General features: G+C 38.8%; 1 protein-coding gene across 7 annotated transcripts in view; it reads right to left on the minus strand.

The window, feature by feature from the left end:
• Positions 1–21,282, minus strand: part of LOC124132561 (heparan-alpha-glucosaminide N-acetyltransferase-like) — a 30,043-nt gene extending 8,761 nt beyond the window's left edge. For 2 of the 7 annotated variants that reach the window (XM_048392545.1, XM_048392546.1), the window contains exons 1-13: positions 21,195–21,282; positions 18,567–18,739; positions 16,512–16,776; positions 14,454–14,523; positions 13,665–13,719; positions 11,428–11,546; positions 10,510–10,617; positions 4,310–4,464; positions 2,980–3,092; positions 2,371–2,492; positions 1,606–1,732; positions 493–579; positions 137–211 (exon numbers count right to left, since the gene is read on the minus strand). In XM_048392545.1, coding sequence (XP_048248502.1) covers positions 137–211; positions 493–579; positions 1,606–1,732; positions 2,371–2,492; positions 2,980–3,092; positions 4,310–4,464; positions 10,510–10,617; positions 11,428–11,546; positions 13,665–13,719; positions 14,454–14,523; positions 16,512–16,776; positions 18,567–18,739; positions 21,195–21,237 — 1,512 coding nt within the window. In that variant the 5' untranslated portion in view covers positions 21,238–21,282. Of the gene's footprint in view, positions 1–136; positions 212–492; positions 580–1,605; positions 1,733–2,370; positions 2,493–2,979; positions 3,093–4,309; positions 4,465–5,294; positions 5,403–6,466; positions 6,575–10,509; positions 10,618–11,427; positions 11,547–13,664; positions 13,720–14,453; positions 14,524–16,511; positions 16,777–18,566; positions 18,740–21,194 lie in introns of all 7 variants that reach the window. The other 5 variants (XM_048392550.1, XM_048392549.1, XM_048392548.1 and 2 more) reach the window with 5 other exon arrangements.
• Positions 21,283–21,407: the final 125 nt, after the last annotated feature.

Genomic DNA, 21,407 nt, shown 5'->3' on the forward strand with positions numbered 1-21,407 from the left:
AACATGAACACACTGGTCTATTCACACTGGACACTTCATCCCAAAATTAACATTTACTTTTTATAATGATTCCGTAACACTTCCTTTAAAGGTGTAATAGTATCTGATTTACTGTCAGAAGAACAAAACAACTTACCAATATTATACCCCAAATGAGAAATCTTTTACATCTTTGCACCCAGTCTTTTTGTTGAAGCAAAATCTTTCCAGCCTGAAATTATTCACAGCTTGTACCACGGAATCAATATGTTCAAAATGTCCATATCATTATTGTCTTGATCATTGGTATTATTACCACCATCATCATCATCATCATCATCATCATCATCATCATCATCATCATCATTATTATCAGTATAACTAATGAAAAGTAAACACAAGTACAACTAATATATTATCTGGACCAAACATGAACGTCATAATTGTTTGCTACAAATTTTCGGATAAAACGGTAAGTGAACTGTCAGATGATGTATGGGCTGCGAGCTGTACCTGGAGTCCCAGGAAACACAAGAAACAGGAGGTCAGGGTCCCAAGCAGCCCTTCAGGGTCATAGGGCACAGAGGTCTTGTAGATCGCCTGCAAACAGCAGGAGTGATACCGAGCTACAGGCTTTACAAGGTTCATTCAGATATGAAACACTACAATTCAAGGCTTTCAACTGTCATTTGTCAACGTTTGTTTCGTTGGGTTATTTGCTTAGTCTGTCAATATCTTATTCCAGCATATAATAGATTAAGCGTAAGACCTAAAAAGCAGAATGAACAAAACAACCAACAAATGTAATAAATTAAGTCTGTCATTAATATTAATACTTATATTAATAAATATATGTCCCTTGGTACAAATTCAAGGCTTTCCTAGCTGTTTTGGTGACTTCAAGACTTTTAAAAGTTGACAATAAAAATTTAGGCTGTTCAAAAAGGACTTAAAAATGCAAAGGCCTTTTCAAGCCTGAGTGAACCTCGCTTTACATTGCAGTCATCAATACTACACTGATACACAGTGGCCTATAAGAAACCAAGTCTGGACCAGACAAGCCAGTTGCTGTTTGCATGTTGTCATATAGAGAGTATGGTGTTACTGATTTTAGCAATATTCTAGCAACATCACGGTAGGGGACACCAGACATTGGCCAGACAATCCTGTGTTTGTTTGTTTGTTTGTTCGTTTGTTTATTTGTTTGTTTGTTGCTTAACACAGCAATATTCCAGTTATATGACAGCGGTCTGTAAATAATCAAGTCTGGACCAGACAATCCTGGGATTGACATCATGGACATCGATCCCTGCAATTTGGATACAATGATATGCATCAACCAAGTCAGTGAGCTTGATCACCCGATCCTGTTAGTCGCCTCTTACGACAAGCATAGCTGCCTTTTACGGGAAGCATGGGTTGCTGAAGACCTATTCTATCCTGTGACATCATGTGGTCAATGAGCATGGATTTATGTAACTCGGATACAACTCATGCTTACACATGTACCAAACAATGTCACACATCTTGCTGAATCTGCCTTCAAAGCCTTCTTAAACAGACCAATGAACGAAGTGTCTAGCTACTGACCAGAACGTGTGCATATACATTCAACTAAGTGGTTACCTTCGCTGTAGGGTTGCCATATATATGGGAGTTCCCGAAGATGACTCTGTCGATGTAGCCAGCTGCGCCTCCTGTGCAGTTTTCATACTTCCCTCCTTCATGTAACCCACCTGGACCCAGGTAGCCCCTGAAACACACGTTCCCTCAATACAATACACCAACCTAGAGCTGGCTGATGGGTGATACTAAATACACTTCCACACACAGCTGGGTTGATGGATGGGTTGACTGGAAGCTGCACAAACCAATACGAAGGACACAATCACCCAACTCACTTGGGACATCCAGGTACGGGCTGGGCAAAGGTGACTGCCCCCAGTCACCATGACGAGGTGTAGGATGGGTTGGCTGGATGCTGCACTAACCAATACGAAGGACACAATCACCCAACTCACTTTGGACATCCAGGTACGGGCAGGGCAAAGGTGATGGCCAGCCACACAGTCACCATGACGAGGTGTAGGATGGGTTGGCTGGAAGCTGCACTAACCAATACGAAGGACACAATCACCCAACTCACTTTGGACAACCAGGTACAGGCAGGGAGAAGGTGATGGCTCCCAGTCACCATGACGAGGTGTAGGATGGGTTGGCTGGATGCTGCACAAACCAATACGAAGGACACAATCACCCAACTCACTTTGGACAACCAGGTACAGGCAGGGAGAAGGTGATGGCCAGCCACACAGTCACCATGACGAGGTGTAGGATGGGTTGGCTGGATGCTGCACAAACCAATACGAAGGACACAATCACCCAACTCACTTTGGACATCCAGGTACAGGCAGGGCGAAGGTGATGGCCAGCCACACAGTCACCATGACGAGGTGTAGGATCCACTCCGGCCAGTAGTCCAGGATGTCCCGCACCGGGGACCACCAGCAGTGCTGCCCAACAAAACAGAGTAAAATTTCCAATTCAGTTGCCATGGCAGCCATGCTGAAAATCACATCGTAACTTCTGACTTCTGCTGCTTAATTTTCGTTCATGAATGGGCAGTTCTATATGAAAACTAATAAAGGCCATACTATTATATTGTTGTGGATATTTATACACCCTCTTGTCTCGAAGCGCCATTGTCTCTACAGGCAAAAGGGTTTACTCTCAAGAGAATATCTGTGTTCTGAGTGAGTTTTCTTTTGTCGAGGTGGAAACTTGAGGCAAATTATGTTGAATCATTTTAGAAATCAGAGTAAAAAAATGATTGTAAAGTTATTAATAACTGCTGGGATTATATGCACAACAATTCAGTTTCACACACAATTTGTGGTCGACGGATAAGTTACAGAACAAATACTGCTTTACATATTTTCATTTTTTTAGGTTGGTAGATCTTTTCATTAATTCTTTTAAAAAAGTCTAAAAAAGGTTTACCTGATGTTCATCTGTTGTTTTTGCAAAAAACATGTGTATTGTTGCAACTATGAGGTAGGTGCCAGCAAACCGTTGTAGCACCCCAGGTATTCTGATTTCCTCGATCTCCACACCTGACACAACAAACACTCAATACCATCAGGCAAGGGAACACAGCACCATCCTGGCTTGATGAAAGTGATATTATATTGACATGGATATTGTGAAATATTTGTCTTATCCTGAAACAAGCATGAAATACTCATATCTCCTGCCATTATGACATGTCTGGTTGTGTGCAAGGCATCAGCCCCAAAATCAAAGTTGTTGCTATGGAAACTCGAAACATAGACCAATCTATTTGCCAAGTTTGGTGTAGAAATATTGTATGGTTTTCAAAGTCTGCTCCAGAAAGGAGCACTACCACCATTTTCAGCCTAAGTAAAAGTCTTTGCTATTGAAACTTGAAACATACATTTTTATCTATGTGCCAAGTTTGGTGAAGAAATATAGTACAGTTTTCAGGAAGGACGGACAGACAGCACCCATTCCTGTATCCCCCTTCCACTTCATGGTGGGGAATAGTAACTATTGTTTGTAATTCTTCACACTGGAGTAGGCCTAAGTTGTAATAGTTGTACACAATTCTACATCAGGACTCATCATTGTCCATACGTCATGGGTTTGTAGACACTGAATACACGACATGTAGCTCCACCAGATTCAAAAGAATCCCATGATGGGACTCATTTGAATATATGGGGTATAAAACCATATTCACGAATAATTCACTTGAATAAATAATAATGTGAATGCAGGTGACTTCTTGTACTAATCCAGACTTCTGCTGGTACGAGGGATGGTCAAAAAGTTCTAAGCCTAACAAACAAAACCAACAATTGTGAAAGTGTTTTTAATACTATTTTTCAACATAATCTCCCTGCTTTTCAATACACTTCTCATACCAATAGTGAATCTTTTCAATTTCAGTTTGGAAGATGTTTTCTGATACCACCCTGAAAAACCCATTCACTGTAGCTTTGAGGTCATCGTTGTCGCACTCAGCAATATTCCAGCTATTTGATGGCGGTCTGTAAATAATCAAGTCTGGACCAGACAATCCAGTGACTGATATCATGAGCATCAATCACACAATTGGGATACAATAACATGCATCAACCAAGTCAGCGAGCCTGACCACCCATTCCCGTTAGTCGCCTCTTACGACAAGCATAGTCGCCTCTTTCGACAAGCATGGGGTTGCTGAAGACCTATTCTAACCAAGATCTTCACAGGTTATATACAGGACAAACAAACATTAGGCGATCCCATTACTTGAAAACCAACTCACCTCCTGGTGTGCCTTCAGTATTTACGACAAGTCCCAGCAGAAACAAGATGGCTGACCTCTTTAAGATTTTCCAGAACATGAGTGTCTTAGGTGTTGACCGCTTCAACTGACTACTGAAGCTGAAGACCATCGATGTCCCCATGATCCACACAAACCTTTGAAAGATGATGGGAGGATATCATTACTGGACAGTTACACTGGAATTCAGTTCATCAAATTAACATTCTTTCATTGCTTTCTCTTTATTTTCTGTACAACTTTTCATGATGGTCCACCATGTATTTATTAAGCTTGTTAAAAAAGTTATTTGTCTGTCATGGCTGCAATGAGGTCCACATGGGCATGTTTGGTATTGAATTATGCATTGTGGATGTAAATATTCAAATATCTAAGACAAATGGGTAATTAGATGAATTATATAGTCCGTCTTACAGACCCTGCTACAAATATATCAATTACAGCTTATAATGTTTGGCAAGTCTAGATTACTGCAGTAAATGAAGAGAGTCTCTGGGCTCCTTTTTATTATATTTTTATTAAGATAATTGAACAACTGTTTTTTTTCTGTATGATATGTTCATTTCAGAGACTAGATGTTAGTCTAATGGATGATATATAAATACACAGCCCACAGGCAAAATGCAAATCTGATCTTTCAGTTTTAAAATCACCAAAGAGAGTGAGTGAGTATGGTTTTCCACCACTTTTAGCAATATTCCAGTAATATCACGGCGGGGGACACTGTACCCATGTCAGGAATCGAACCCAGGTCTTTGGCGTGACTAGCGAACGCTTTAACCACTAGGCTACACGACCGCCCCTAAAATCACCAAAACATCACTGTTTAACTGGATACTAGATGAGAAACATGTATGCAAGGTGACAAAGAGATTCCATTCAATAATAACCAGGATATGAATGTTCATTTATTACAAAACGCTCACATATCTTCAAGTACACTTCAAGCTTAACTAGACACACATACCACGGAAAGACCAGATCAGCCACAGTAATACCGTTCCAGTCAGAATGGTCAAAGAACCAGTACCCTCCCCCGCCATAGTTGACAAAGTTCATCACCACTAAGCTCATTCTAGACATTAAAAAGCAGTCAGGCAGTTAGTAGAGAAGGTGCGCTGGCGTGTGTCTGCATCAGTGACGTCAAAGATGGGGACTGGGTCAGTTTGGCTTCAGGCTTGACAATTGCATGGATTCATCTCGGATTTCCACATAGTATCCTTGGCAGTCTAATTGGGAAACAATTGAGATGTTGTTCAAAATCAGACATTTTTTTATGTCCTTATTTCCATAAATTCTGAGGAATTGGAAACATTTAAATTCAAATTGGGAATTTTTACTGTAATTTGGTGCAGACTAGAGGCTGAATATCGGCCTTGGCGCAGGTCGAGATAAATCCATGCATAATGTCCTCATCAGTGATGTCAGAGATGGAGACAGTGCATCAGTTTGGCTACTGAGGCTTGACCGTTGTGTGACCTCACAGAAAATATCGCACATTTGACCAAATGATCTGCTCCAATATTGTTAATAAAGAATTCCTGGACATAATGTATCATGTTAGATCATGTGTTAGACCAACTATTTGCTTAGGTCTGATGAGTGAGTTGGTTTTTTTGTCTATTCCAGAGGGAAATTGAAACACCGATCTTCCAAAGCCCTATCCACGAGACCACAGATCTCAGGTATGCCCTTTGCAGAGATGCCAACCCTTATTGAAGCTTTTGAGTGCCGTAATCAGTGGGGTAAAAAAGTGTAATTTCATGTGAAAAAGAGTAATGTTGAGAGTACCATACCATGATGCTGGTATTCGCTTTGACATTTTTGTCAGACCTATGCTTACGTGAAGCATAGGTACAGCATCAGAATTCCCCATGTTAAAGTTTTCGAGATTGCATGATTAGAAATCACATTCCGACTGCCACTTTCATAACCTGGTAAGCAACCCATTGATTGGTTGGATGAAAGGTCGTTCTGACGTGACCCCTAATGGGATGTCTTCAGATCTGTGTTTAGCGGTAGCGAGAACTAAGGTCTGATTTTAATGAGATTGGTAAGTCAGTATATTTGTGAGTTTTGTATGCTACATATTTAAGTGAGGTCACACACGGCCGGCATGGCAGTTCTGGGGGAACATACCAAGGGAAGACTAGATCAGCCAAGTGCAGGCCGTTCCATCGAGAGTGACTGAAGAACCAGTACCTGCCTCCGCCATAGTTGACAAAGTTCATCACAACTAGACTCAGTCTACAACCAGCAAATTCAACAACCAACATTATTCTACTGATACGAACAAGGCTAAGTTTATTATCCAAAAAGCAATTGGGACACCAGTTTTCCAAAACTAGAAAGTAGTTTCTTCATCACTTTTACTGCCAAGGCACTGTAGCTCACCTGGACATGTAGTCAACGGTTTGTAACGTTAACAAAGACAGCCACTAACAAAGGTTGCTGTCAACATTACAATCATTACTATTCAACTATAATCTGCATAACTACTGAGCCCAAAGTATTAACAAACATGAAACAAGAAAATCCATTTCCACAATGTTTCTAAATCTGTAATTTACTATTTTAGAACAGTATTGCAAATCGCAACAGTTACATGTAGATTACACAAAGTTTACAATCTCAGCCTTACATAGCTTCTTACATGTATATAGGAATATGGCATAATATTGTTTTGACTGTTTCACACAAAACACAATAAATACCAATGATTTGAAGGAAAATATTATGTCACCACAAGCTGAAACATACATCCCAAAGATCAGCTCCCTGAGTCAGGTAATTTGAAAGATGTTTTACAGAGTCAAGTTTGAGTTCTGAGAAATTTTTTAGAGCAGTTGAATTCAGTTTGAACAGAAATGGTTCGGTGGCCATATTGAAAACCAGAAACCTCTTGAACAAATTCAGGTGTCATCATGGGTTGGAACAGGTTTGTGAAGTGTCAGCTTTATTGGTCAAGTGGTTTCTCAGAAAATCATGTTCACAGCAAGAGAATATGCATTTTGAGAGAATTTACGAGCATTGTCCAAATTGCATACGTTAAATAAAGTTCAAATTCAAAATATCGCGAAAAAAAGGGAAACATAAGTGTTGATTCTATTTCCCTATTCTATGTACACATATACCAAGTTTCATGACTGGTACAGTTTAAAAAGAAATGGATGAGTAATGTCAAGAAGTTTCAGTTTTTTAGTTTGGTCTATGTGCAGAGGTCAAATTAAAAAAATTAAAAAAACAAAACATGTTTTACCCCACTACAAACTACACACATACCAAATTTCATTACAATGTTAACAATAACGACTGCTTTTTTCAATATGACTGCATCAGTGACCAATTTGAAAATCTGATTCGAACGTCTAGAATATATTCAGGTGTCATCATTGGTCGGAACCTGCACGTGAAGGCTAAGCTGGAGTCTGAGGAGAAAATTTATCTTGACGCGATGCTAACAATGATGCCGGATAAACAGGCCATGACACGCTCACTTGACTTTCAGGTCAGGTGGGCAGAAGAGAATCAGTTGAAGTTTGAGTAAACATATCCAAACTATATAAAAGAATTAATTTGATTTTGCATTCAGCAAGTTTATCGTGTTCGTATCTTTCGAATAATACTGGTACAACTATAATCAATAAAGGCCCATTGTCAGTGTCAAGGGAAAATTGTAATTCTAGGATAATTTCCTCATTTGAATTCCCTGTCAGCTAAATAAATAATCTGATATAGCTGGCTCAGACAATTAACAATGACCAGGAACTTGGCAACAGCAGCCATTTTAGGAAAATGTGTTATTCAAGGCTTTGTTCTGGACTACATTCTGATTCTGTTTGCTCTAGGCATGCACAATGGGCCTTCACTGATAGCTGGAGATACATGCATGATAACAGAGTCAACACAAGGAAGTAGACATGTGCTAGGCCAGTTACACACACCCACAAGATGGGAACAACTACAGGAGAGGACGTAAGGTGTACGTGACACGGGTCTCCCGTCTCGCGTACAAGTGACCACCTGAGAGGGGGTCACTCGTATGCGTGACGGTCTGTCGGTGGACCATGGATTTCTGCATGTTGCACAAAAATGTCTCTACCAGTGTTATTTATGAAAATAATAAAACAAAATTACGTAGAGTTATTGATCATTATACTAGTTATCGTATGACATGAAATTCTTTTCTGTTTTTAACTGCGATTTTCTCCTATGTACATATTTTTCAGAAACTTACATGTAGTATTTTCTAAAAGCTAATTCATTGTAAAGTTACAAAATATATGAATATTTCACACACACCAACACACACCCGTTTGCCATCGCGTTGAAACTGCGTCGCTGAATGGCCCACAATGTCAATCTGATTCTATTTACTAATGGTAAACATTAATCAATGCAAAACTGGATCTATTGCCATAGTTTAGATACACGATTAATCCATGTGAAGAGTGCCTAGGGGACTCTGTCTCAATTCAAATTGTAAATACGGAACAGTCTGAATTTGAAACACAGAGCTCCGGATAATGTTTTTAGCAATTGAGTTTTTACTCGAAGGTTTCTATTTTAATTGGGTTATTACATTTTTCATTGGGTAACCAATATTTTTCACTTATCTATTCGTGGCTCTATTGGGTTTTTCCCTAAATGAGTAAACATTTTGAGATTTTAAACAAAATGAAATGTTTTAGATGTTTATAAGGGTTCTAAATATAGGCTTGAAAGTAAATTAACTCGTAATTGTGTTTCGGAAATTAGCTTCGTTGTACGCATACTGAAAAAGCTTCATTGGGTATTTACGAGTGCTGTTTTTATACATTTGAGTTTTTCATTTAATGCATGCGTTTTTGTATGCAAGGTAATTGAAAGTAATTGGGTTTTGAATATTTTGGGGGGAATTTTATGCTAATACGCAGCAAATTTTGTACATATATGTTTTCAGATATTCAAATCCAGCCATGTCTGCTAAATTATGTATGTGTATACACCAGTGTAACAAACACATGCAAAATCTTGTAAGTCAATTGTCAATATTTGTAATGGAACGTATTGTACTGCTTAACCTTTTATTATGGGTACGATTCTTAAAAACTATCACATGAATTATATTCTTTTTTAACTTTACACACAGTTGAGATTGTTTCTTGAGTGCACACTGATCCAGTGACCTGGGTAATAATAGTGAGTGAGTGAGTGAGTTGGGTTTAACACCGCTTTTAACAGTATTCCAGTTATACCGCGGCGTGTCAGCTTAATGTGGGAGGAAAGCCCGAAGTGATGCAGGTCTCAGACGTTTACCACTTTGGTGAAACCCACGAGCACGGGTATGGTGCTGACAAACCTAGAAACATAATCGGGGCGAACCGGGATTCGAACCCACAATCATAGGTTTCTGCATCCCAAGGGACGCAACTCTGCACAGCGAATCGCGGCGCCTTAGACGACTGGGCCACCCGTGCCCCCCAGGGTAATAATAGCGCTGAGTGGTGTTGAAATATACGCTATATGATAGGCCTATTGTTGTTGTTGTTGTTATTATTTTTATTATATGGTTTTGGAATGAAAAACAAGTATATAACATAAAACTAACTTTGTAAAGCTTTATTAATAAATCATTTCAAATAGGAATTTATGACTTTGTTCCCTTTAGATATATGCACCATATAACTTTGATCTTTTGATGACAAAAATTCAGATACCGTATACGACCCAATACGCGCCCAGGGCGCTTAAAATAAAGACAGAAGGGGTGGGCGCTTATTGGGACCAATTCAGAGTCAAATTGGCGTAAATTCATCAGTAAGCCTATCGATACTCTTCTGTTGCTGGGGGGCTAGAGATAAACTGTTACTCACGTTTTACTGGTGAACATCTCCTCATTAACCGACTACAAAAGATTCTTGACCGTATGTAAAAAACAGGTGAGTAAATCTAACTTGGGCATCCAGGAAAAGGGAGGGGGGCGCTTATTGGGACATGGGCGCTTATTGGGTCGAATACGGTTATTGGATTTCAGTTCCAGATCTTGTGAGTATGTTTAACAGTGAGTGAGAGTTAGAGCTATACACCCATACCAACTGAAACAAACAGAGAATGTTAGTACAGGATAATGTCTGCAAGTGATGATGCTGAGAGGAGAGAAATATACACCGCCCTGCATGCAATAGACACATGCCACTCACCACGGGAACACAAAATCTGCTAGGTTCAGACCATTCCATATACTGTGCTTAAAGAACCAGTAGTAGCCTGCGCGGTAATTGACAAATATCATTACCAAAATTGACATCCTGCAAGAGAAGGATGAAAGAACATGGTAGACATGTCATGTTGATACTGTATTCTGTCTTGACGTTGATGGGTGGTAAAAGCAAGAACAAAAAACACAATTAACCTGTGAAGAGATCCTATAAATTAGTGACATACAGGCAACAAACACTTATGTTTTTATGCAAATTGTGAGAGATGAGGTGAGGTGAAATGGGGTTTAACGTCGCGTCCAAGATTATTGCACTTACATAGCGACGTGCATGTACGTGTGTGTGTTTGTGTGGCTGCTTGTACTAGTCCGGACTGATGCTGATTTATAGTGCTAGCTCACTGAGATACCATGCCGCAGTTTAACATCCGGGCGGATGCTCTACCACTAGACCCCTAGGGCGGTCAAATTGTGAGAGTAGTGGGTGTTACCGGTAGGTCAGGATATGCTTATCCTGTTTGCGAACACCTGGTGTCATTACTGATTGTCAGCAAGCCATTCATACACCAGTTTAAAGAACATATGCAAAATCTTGTAAGATTTCTTGCTCAATATGTAAGAAATAATTGATTCTAAAAAAAAATCACTTGAATTTTACTCTATTTAAGTTTCACATTCAGTATATAAATAAAAGAAAATCTTTGAATGAAAAACAAACATGAAACATGAACACTAATTTTTTAAGCTATATAAATAAATATTTTTTAAAAGCAATTGATGTATATGTTTTCTTAATTTGTCTTGAAGGCCCAATGGAATCTGTTTATTACACAGATTAAATGCAGATTAATATTATAGATTATTATTATCATTATTTTGATGAAGTGCTGGAAATACCTACCCTCTAAATGTATCCAGTGATTTCAGTCTCTCCTTTTTCTCCTTCTTGTCTTCTTTATTCGGGTCTTCGCCAGCATTGATGTTTGTGGGAGTACCAAGATCCTGTGTGGAATACCTGTGCTATAAACGTGTTAGTGTTATGGGTGCAGCAGCACAGAGGTCACAGGTTCAAGGTCACAGGGTCAAGTGGTTTCAGGTCAAGACAAGTCTCACAATGAGCAAATGCAACAAATAAACAACACAAACAACATTACACAGAGATTTCTATGGGAAATGCTTATGGTCAAGGTCAAGGTCAAACAAAGGTCAAGTGGAATGGATAAGTGTGAGAGGGAAGATGCAGTGCTTGAAACGCAAATATCTTAAAGCTTCCGATTTTATTAGAACCATTTCACTGTAACTGAAAGCGAAACAACTTCTTATGTACTTCTTCTGAACATACATATAATTTGTTAAAGACATTTAAGTAAAGGTTCCCATTGGACAAAGTCTATGAAATGGTTCCCTTGGGACGAATATCTGTGAAATGGTTCCTATATGTGACAAATATATGTGAAGGGGTCCATTATGGGACGAATATATGTTAAGTGATTGCTATGCGGGAAGAATATCTGTGAAATGGTTCCTACGTAACAAATATCTGTGAAATGGTTCCTATGTGGAACGAATACCTGCAAAGTGATTCCTATATATGTGGAACGAATATATGTGAAATGGTTCCTATATGGGACAAATATATGTGAAATGGATCCTATGGGACAAATATCTGTGAAAAGGCTTGTACGGGACAAATATCTGTCAAAAGGCTTGTACAGGACAAATATCTGTCAAAAGGCTTGTACGTGACAAATATCTGTAAAGAGGCTTGTACGGGACAAATATCTGTGAAAAGGCTTGTACAGGACAAATATCTGTCAAAAGGCTTGTACAGGACAAATATCTGTCAAAAGGCTTGTACGTGACAAATATCTGTAAAGAGGCTTGTACGGGACAAATATCTGTAAAGAGGCTTGTACGGGACAAATATCTGTAAAGAGGCTTGTACGGGACAAATATCTGTAAAGAGGCTTGTACGGGACAAATATCTGTCAAAAGGCTTGTACGGGACAAATATCTGTAAAGAGGCTTGTACGGGACAAATATCTGTCAAAAGGCTTGTACAGGACAAATATCTGTGAAAAGGCTTGTACAGGACAAATATCTGTCAAAAGGCTTGTACGTGACAAATATCTGTAAAGAGGCTTGTACGGGACAAATATCTGTAAAGAGGCTTGTACGGGACAAATATCTGTAAAGAGGCTTGTACGGGACAAATATCTGTCAAAAGGCTTGTACGGGACAAATATCTGTAAAGAGGCTTGTACGGGACAAATATCTGTAAAGAGGCTTGTTTAGGACAAATATCGGTGAAAAGGCTTGAACAGGACAAATATCTGTAAAAAGGCTTGTTTGGGACAAATATCGGTGAAAAGGCTTGTACGGGACAAATATCTGTAAAAGGGCTTGTTTGGGACAAATATCTGTAAAGAGGCTTGTACGGGACAAATACCTGAATAAAGGCTTGAACAGGACAAATATCTGTAAAAAGGCTTGTTCGAGACAAATATCTGTGAAAAGGCTTGTACGTGACAAATATCTGTAAAAAGGCTTGTTTGGGACAAATATCTGTGAAAAGGCTTGTACGGGACAAATATCTGTAAAAAGGCTTGTTTGGGACAAATATCTGTAAAAAGGCTTGTTTGGGACAAATATCTGTGAAAGGCTAGTCCGGACTGATGCCGATTTATAGTGCTAGCTCACTGAGATACCATGCCGCAGTTTAACATGAATACCCCACTCAGACACAGTATACTGACTCCGAGCCGACCAGTCCTTGTTTTAGCCCCTTAATGCCGAGCGCCAGACAGGGTAACAACAAGTACAATCTTTTAATGTCTTTTTGTATGATGCGGTCGGGGATCGAACCCTGGACCTTTCGCTCTCCGGGCGGACGCTCTACCACAAGACCACGGAGGCGGTCTATATATCTTCAGAACACTTACAACCACACTCTATCCTTGAACATGTGGAAGGTGTTGCCTTGCATATGTCAACCAGGACAAATTCTAGTTGTCAGTCACACTCCCAAGAACCTTCACACAAATTCTATATTTACTTTCTAACTTCAACTTTGAAAATTGCAATTTTATATGTGAAAACATGGCCCTCATCTTCCACTGTAGAAAAAACACAACCTACCACCATCATTCCTTCTGTGCTCCAGAAATATATAATTCGATGGAGTATTCCTCTCCTGAAATATAATGTGTCATGGTGAATAAAGATATTAAACCCAGACTTTTTCTGTTTCTTGGCTCACAGAGTTTTGTGTGAAAAATCCTGGTAAGTTATTGGGAAAAATGCACTTCAGACAAAAACAAAATTTCGATTATTTTTCTTTTCTTATTGCTGCCACGTGTGGAGTGATAGTTAAGCTTGTATCATTGTTTAACTATTGTCTTGGTGGTCAACTTAGAGTATGCACAATGTTATTTTGTAATGTGCATCATCTACAATTCATCCATTTGTGTATGCTCCTCCATCACTTACGAATACATCTCCCCCATGAAGATCAGGGTTTAAGTCAGTCTTACCCAACCCATGCTTGTTGTGAGAGGCAACTAACAGAATTGGGTGGTCAGGCTTGCTGACTTGGTTGATGCATTTGGCTATATTTGTTTGTTGTTTGACACCTCACTCAGCAATATTCCAGCTATATGACAGCAGTCTGTAAATAATCGAGTCTGGACCGGACAATCCAGTGACTGACATCATTCGCATCAATCTACATATTTGTGCTACGGCATGCATCAACCAAGTCAGCAAACCTGACAATCATATCTGTTAGTCACTTCTTACGACTAGCATGGATTGCTGAAGACCAATTCTATCTCGGATCATCATGGAATATTTCTGTATGTAAAAGCATGAGCCATGGCAAGGATATCTGTTTTCCATCTACACGGTAAAGGATATATGACAACTCACCTATATAAATATTTCATTAGGATCCAAACCAGTGCCAAAAACACTCCTATTCCAAGTGCTACATAGATAGCTGAAAATAAAAGATCGAGTGATAACACGATTAATCCTTATCACACAAGTGGAACCTCATCTTCCCAAGGCAAAGGTGATAACTGACAATAAAAGTCCAGCTTCCACCCTTACTGAACAAGACTGGAATGTAGTGGCTATAACCAGTTATGTCCCTCCTATTGACCAATCAGATTCCATCCCAAATAATACTTGCATTTGCGCCCAGTCAAGACGATCTGATCGATAATCAACATCTATATCATGTTTATTGGAGAGATATCATATCAGAGAAAAAGATCTGAGGCACTCAGCAGTCAAACACTGTGCTGGAGCCTTTACATGTCATGGCTTTATTAACAAGTAATTCCACAAAGGAATAAAAAGTACAAGCCCTGTATCAAAGTTTTTCAAAAGCATTGACATACTCATTGTTCGTTTAATCAACCAAACTGACAAACGTGAAGTTTTGTAATCTCCCCATGAGTTCTCTTCACAATCAGCACATATAGTTTTTGTCTACATTGGCTGGTAAAACTGTATAAACATGATTAGAAAGTATGATATGTTATCATCTTCACTATACACATCAGCTGCCCATGCCATTGTCCAAAATAATTCTAGTTGCCATGGAAACATATTAAATATACTCTGTTAATAGCTCCTAACAAACCATAACCATGAACATGAATATATGTCAGAGCTTAACCAAGACTTACGTATGTTCAAGTCAGATCTAAAACAAGATTTACGTATGGTCAAGTCAGATCTAAAACAAGACTTACCTATGTTCAAGTCAGACCTATAACAAGACTTACGTATGTTCAAGTCAGACCTTAAACAAGACTTACGTATGTTCAAGTCAGACCTAAAACAAGGCTTATGTATGTTCAAGTCAGATCTAAAACAAGATTTACGTATGATGGAGTCAGGCCTAAAAGAAGACATGTATGTTCAAGTCAGATCTAAAACAAGATTTACGTATGTTCAAGTCAGATCTAAAACAAGACTTACCTATGTTCAAGTCAGACCTATAACAAGACTTACCAATGTTCAAGTCAGACCTTAAACAAGACTTACGTATGTTCAAGTCAAATCCAAAACAAGACTTACCTATGTTCAAGTCAGACCTAAAACAAGACTTATGTATGTTCAAATCAGACCTAAAACAAGACTTACGTATGTTCAAGTCAAATCCAAAACAACACTTACGTATGTTCAAGTCAGATCTAAAACAAGATTTACGTATGATGGAGTCAGGCCTAAAAGAAGACATGTATGTTCAAGTCAGATCTAAAACAAGACTTACGCATGTTCAAGTCAGACCTAAAACAAGACTTACCTATGTTCAAGTCAGACCTAAAACAAGACTTACGTATGTTCAAGTCAAATCCAAAACAACACTTACGTATGTTCAAGTCAGATCTAAAACAAGATTTACGTATGATGGAGTCAGGCCTAAAAGAAGACATGTATGTTCGAAGACATGTATGTTCAAGTCAGATCTAAAACAAGACTTACATATGTTCAAGTCAAATCCAAAACCAGACTTATATACATGTTCAAGTCAGACCTAAAACAAGATTTACGTATGATGGAGTCAGTCCTAAAAGAAGACATGTATGTTCAAGTCAGATCAAAAACAAGACACGTATGTTCAAGTCAGATCTAAAACGAGACTTACGTATGTTCAAGTCAGACCTAAAACAAAACACATATGTTCAAGTCAGAGCTAAAACAAAACACATATGTTCAAGTCAGAGCTAAAACAAGACTTACGTGTGTTCAAGTCAGACCTAAAACAAGATTTACGTATGTTCAAGTCAAATCCAAAACAAGACTAACGAAAGTTCGCGTCAAACCTAAGACAAGACCTACACATGTTCACGTCAAACATAAAACAAAACTTACATATATTCGTGTTGGACCTAAAACAAGACTTACGTATGTTCGAGTCAGACCTAAAACAAGACTTAAGTATTATCGTGTCAGACCTAAAACAGGACTTACGTATGTTCGAGTCCGACGGGTCATTCATTATGATCAGCTTTGAGCATGTGGCCTGCTCGTTGTCCTCAGTAGACTTCATATACACGACGTAATCACCATACTCCAGGAACAACTTGGTCAGATTGCCCTCACTGCAGGACGGGTCGACCGACTTGACCGACTCGTTGGTCACTGTACGTATCTCAATCCTCACAGGCCAGCGTGTGTCCACCAATATTGAACAGTTTTGTGCGGGCAGGATCTCCCACTCTGGGATGAGATTACACTGGCATGGGAAAAACAAGAGGAGGTTGTCACGTGAACATCTCTGTCTAGTTCTATCTCAACACTGTTGCTGCCATTAATGGAAACAATATGATAATGTCAAATTCATATCTGCGTAACTTAGGCCACAATCCTTTTATTTTGGTTTACAGATTTTTGGCCAAAAATTCAGGTTGGTTGGTTGAAAAAAAAAATAATTCAAATTTGCTTTTTGATTTGCGGAAAATGATTAGTTTGTAGGAAAACATACTCCCTATGTACAACATTGAAATCTTGTTAATCTGGACCAACCTTTCCCAGTGAAATCATCTGTATTGCTAGAGTTCTGGATGAACAAGACTTTGGTACATTGTAATGTCCATCCAACTATATACAGACATACCATGATGGAATCCAGATTAACAATCCTTCACTGTTTTAGTGTTTATACATAGAGTTTTGCTTATCACAAGTTTTGAATTTGAATTGAAAACTGAATTAATAAAAAAATGAGCTCAATATTGATTTAAAAAATTCATACATTATATTGTCATGAATACACAATGCTATTTAGAAAGTGGTCAAATTTAACAAATGTTATATTTGGGATAACACTTTCTTGGTAAGTACAAATTCTAGTACTTTTTTACGTTCCGTCCCAATTTACATTTTAAAATTAGAGGGGTACATAAAGTACATAATCTATACAACCAGATGTCGGACTTTCATTTCTTTGGAAGCTTGGTGGCTGAGTAGGTTAGATCGCTGACTTTGTGTGCTGGCGATTAGGTGCCTCACTCGGGGCAGTGTTGGTTTGAATCACCAAAAAGTACTAGAATTTGTACTTTACCAAGAAAGTGGTTATCCCAAGTATAAAATTTGTTACATTAACTTGTCTTTGATATATTTCCAATGCCACTGGGTCTTCAACTTAAAGTACTCACGGAAATGAAAAAAACCCTGTTTTTTCGATCTCAGATTTTAAATAAATGCAGTTAATATACAAAATATATCAATATTCAAACAACTCAATTAGTACTAATTGGGCCTTGGCACAAATACAGCGTATCAAAGGTTTTTATGTCTTTTTACACGTAAAAGTGTGTAAAAATATGAACAAAACAGACTATTGTGAAACTGAGCATAACCAGGTGTTAGTAGATCAAGGTGAATGTCCATGACCTATGACACCTTGACGACAGGTGAAAACAGGTGCTTGAAACCCACGTGCATGTGATTTGTCAGTGGTTAGTGATTTGTGAGTGGCATTGTGGGATAGTGAATCATTGTCAAAATATCAGAACATAAAAGTAACATATTCCCTTCTCAAACAACAACTTACATGTCATTATTATTATGTACATAAACAAAGCTGTTATTTTTATTGTTGTTTTGATAACTTTTTTCCAGGCTAATTTGCATAATGCCTATAGCCTGTTTCTGCCATGTCAATTTGGACTTAGTTTTATTTTTGAATGTTGAAAGTGCCTACAAATTACCTCCTGTAAAGTACATTTTGTATTGAGCACTGAGATAAAACTAGCAAATCCAGACTAGTACTTTTCCAGTTGTTTTGTTATTTCATATTTACATCTACGTTTTTTAGGCACAATATGTTCATATCAGAGACTAGATGTTAGTCTAGGTTCCACTGTATACAAGGGCAATGCATGCACTATGTTCTGTGTACATAACATTCAACACTGATTGACATTCTTGTTCAACACCACCATGTGATCGCATGTGACATTTCTTTGTGTGTTCTGTGGTCTTTGTTGAGCACACGGAGTCAGCTGTGTGCAGTCTACTTACAGTGTCACATTCCTCACTCTGCGTGTACAATCTCAGTTTAGCCTGTTGATTCTGGTCATTTCTGATGGTAAACAATGCGGTGTCCATCTTGTACTCCGGAACATCATCCGGGCACATGAAAGGCACCAACTCCGAATCATCATCAGCAAACGTTAGTCCGAAGCAGATGAAAGCTGAAAACAATAATTAATTGGCAAGAATCTTAATTATGTAAATGCTGGTCTGATGGCCTGTGTCAAGTAAATATTTTCAAAGACTAGTGGAAATAATCAAAGGGTTGTTCGGTAGACTGGTTTATTATATAGTTCAGTGTGAGTTTCCTGAAGTTAAAAAAAGTTATATTTTCATTGCAGTGAACATAACATTAACACTTTGACGGAACTATTGTCATACAAGAGTTACCCCCCTTAAATTGTCCCCCTTTAGCATAACTGTCTAGCCCGTACACAAACTGTTGACGTCCTTTTTACGTTAGTTCCAGATTGACAAAGCAAAATATTGACAGATGGTCATTTATCACTTCTTGCCATTTGTTATTCTCTCAAAAAATGTTTCGTTACAAACTTTAAATTTTTCATGTAACTCGTCAATCGAGACTGTTCGTTTCGCAAAACGCCATTTTTGTTACCTGACCAGCTTGTATTCTTTGGCTGCAAACAGCGGTCTCCAGGTTTTCAAGAATATTTTTTGTTGAAGTTGATTTTGTATATAATCATATCTATATGTATGATAAAGAAATTTGTTGTGTTTTATTGTTGTACAGTTTCAATATTAGGTATATTATATTGACACTGCACACATCCAAATGTTGCCTGTCCAAACACAATCTACCCTGGGACATCTTTTGTATCTGTCTTTAGCCCTTGGATCTTTTGGCTAGGACACTATTTTGGACACTGGGAACTGTCCTGGAACATCCACACAAGCTGAAATCCCCTTGGGGCGTCAGTAGTTATGCCTATGCCTCCCTCATTCCTGTCTATGATCCATTCACTAGTTATGCCTATGCCTCCCTCATTCCTGTCTATGATCCATTCACTAGTTATGCCTATGCCTCCCTCATTCCTGTCTATGATCCACATTATCCTTACAGTAGTTACAGGGTTCCCTTCCACACTTGTAGGGCCCACTTGCACAAAGTGATCTTAGCACTAAGACTATCATAAGCCTATGTTAAAGTAAGGGAGTTACAATCATCTCAACGCTAAGATCGCTTTGAGCAAGTGGTCCCACGTCATTCTTGCGTACCCGTGAATTTGAATCTGACGCCTGGAACCGTTTTCATTTCACTCCATATCGGATTATTCCTATCCACCCAGTATCTTGTAGATTACGGAATAGGACGCGTGTGCCAAATGGTATTGGGATCGCTCGTAAGGGCCCAAAGACTAAAGTCACGAGACACCGTGCCTACCCCTAATCTTTGTAAGTGGCCGTCACCTATTCAACCCTTTATGTTCAGTTTCGTTATGGCATTAGCATGACTAGGTAAATCTGCTCTAAGTTTAACAGTGTGGACGTAGCTCAGTTGGTTAGTTGTCGGGGGAACAATCCGAAAGGTCATGAATTCTTCTCTGTCAGATTTTCTCAAAAACTGGTTGCTTGTTTCAGTGATATGTCAATACAGTAGAGATTGTCCTCACGAGAAGTTGCCGTCCTGTATTCTAATGGTGCTCCCAAATAAAAGAATTCTGACAGTCGTAAAATCAGTATGACACACATGCTTGTATGTATAAAACTCTACGTATCCCATCAACAGCGAATATTCTCACGATTGAATCAAAGTGTCGATCTTACTTACTGACATCACAGCAAATAAGTTCGACACCTACATCACAGCAAGCCGTGAAGATTCGAGGGTAGAATAGGTCTTCAGCAACCCATGATTGCCGTAAAAGGCGACTATGCTTGTCGTAAAAGGCGACTAACGGGATCGGGTGGTCAGGCTCGCTGACTTGGTTGATACATGTCATCGATCCCAATTGCGTGGACAGATGCTCATAATATCAATCACTGGATTGTCTGGTCCAGGCTCGATTATTTTACAGACCGCCGTCATATAGCTGGAATATTGCTGACCGTGGCATTAAACAACAAACAAACAAAGACATCACAGCTTTATTTAACTTGCAGACATCTTATGAAACCTGCAGGGCGTTCCCGGACATTTAATAGTAGAACCCACCTTGAACTCTTTTGTTTTCTTTTGAGAATGTAATCGGGGAGGAAATAAATGGGAGACGTCACACTCGAATTATGAGAAGCATGATTTAAAAACAAACGGAACCGTCTCCGGAAGTCATAAGCATAGCTTCAAGATGGCAAATTCAGTTCGATCCTCCACAGGCGCTAATTAAAAACTGTAAAAGGGCTTTTCTGTTTACTGTCACTGTTTAAAATTGTACTTATGATGCCAGTGTCGACACGATTCTCTTTCGTCGCGATGACAGGTTATAACAGCAATAACAACTGATTCTTGTGATAACAACAACATATTGTCCAATGTTGGTTAGCTTGAGAATAATACGCGCCGCGACCGACAGCCAGGTTTCCCATATGTATAATACATTCGTTCTACAGGAGACAATGACAGTGCTAAATGTGGAGGAAATAGAAACACATATTTACCGAGAACGAGGAAACCTTTCATTCTTCTGTCGGGTATCGCCATTTTGTAATCACAAGACAGTCACGTGATTACACACACCGATTCCAGTTTACTAGATGTGTATAAAACTGGTATTCGTTTCAATGTAGCGTACGTTATAAATTTTTAACCACTTCAAAAACGTCATTAGTACAACTTGACAAATCTCAAAAGGCTATCACCACATCTATATT

This window comes from Haliotis rufescens, unplaced genomic scaffold (genome assembly GCF_023055435.1).
Source record: "Haliotis rufescens isolate VD_foot unplaced genomic scaffold, xgHalRufe1.0.p SCAF_11, whole genome shotgun sequence".
NCBI lineage: Eukaryota > Metazoa > Mollusca > Gastropoda > Lepetellida > Haliotidae > Haliotis > Haliotis rufescens.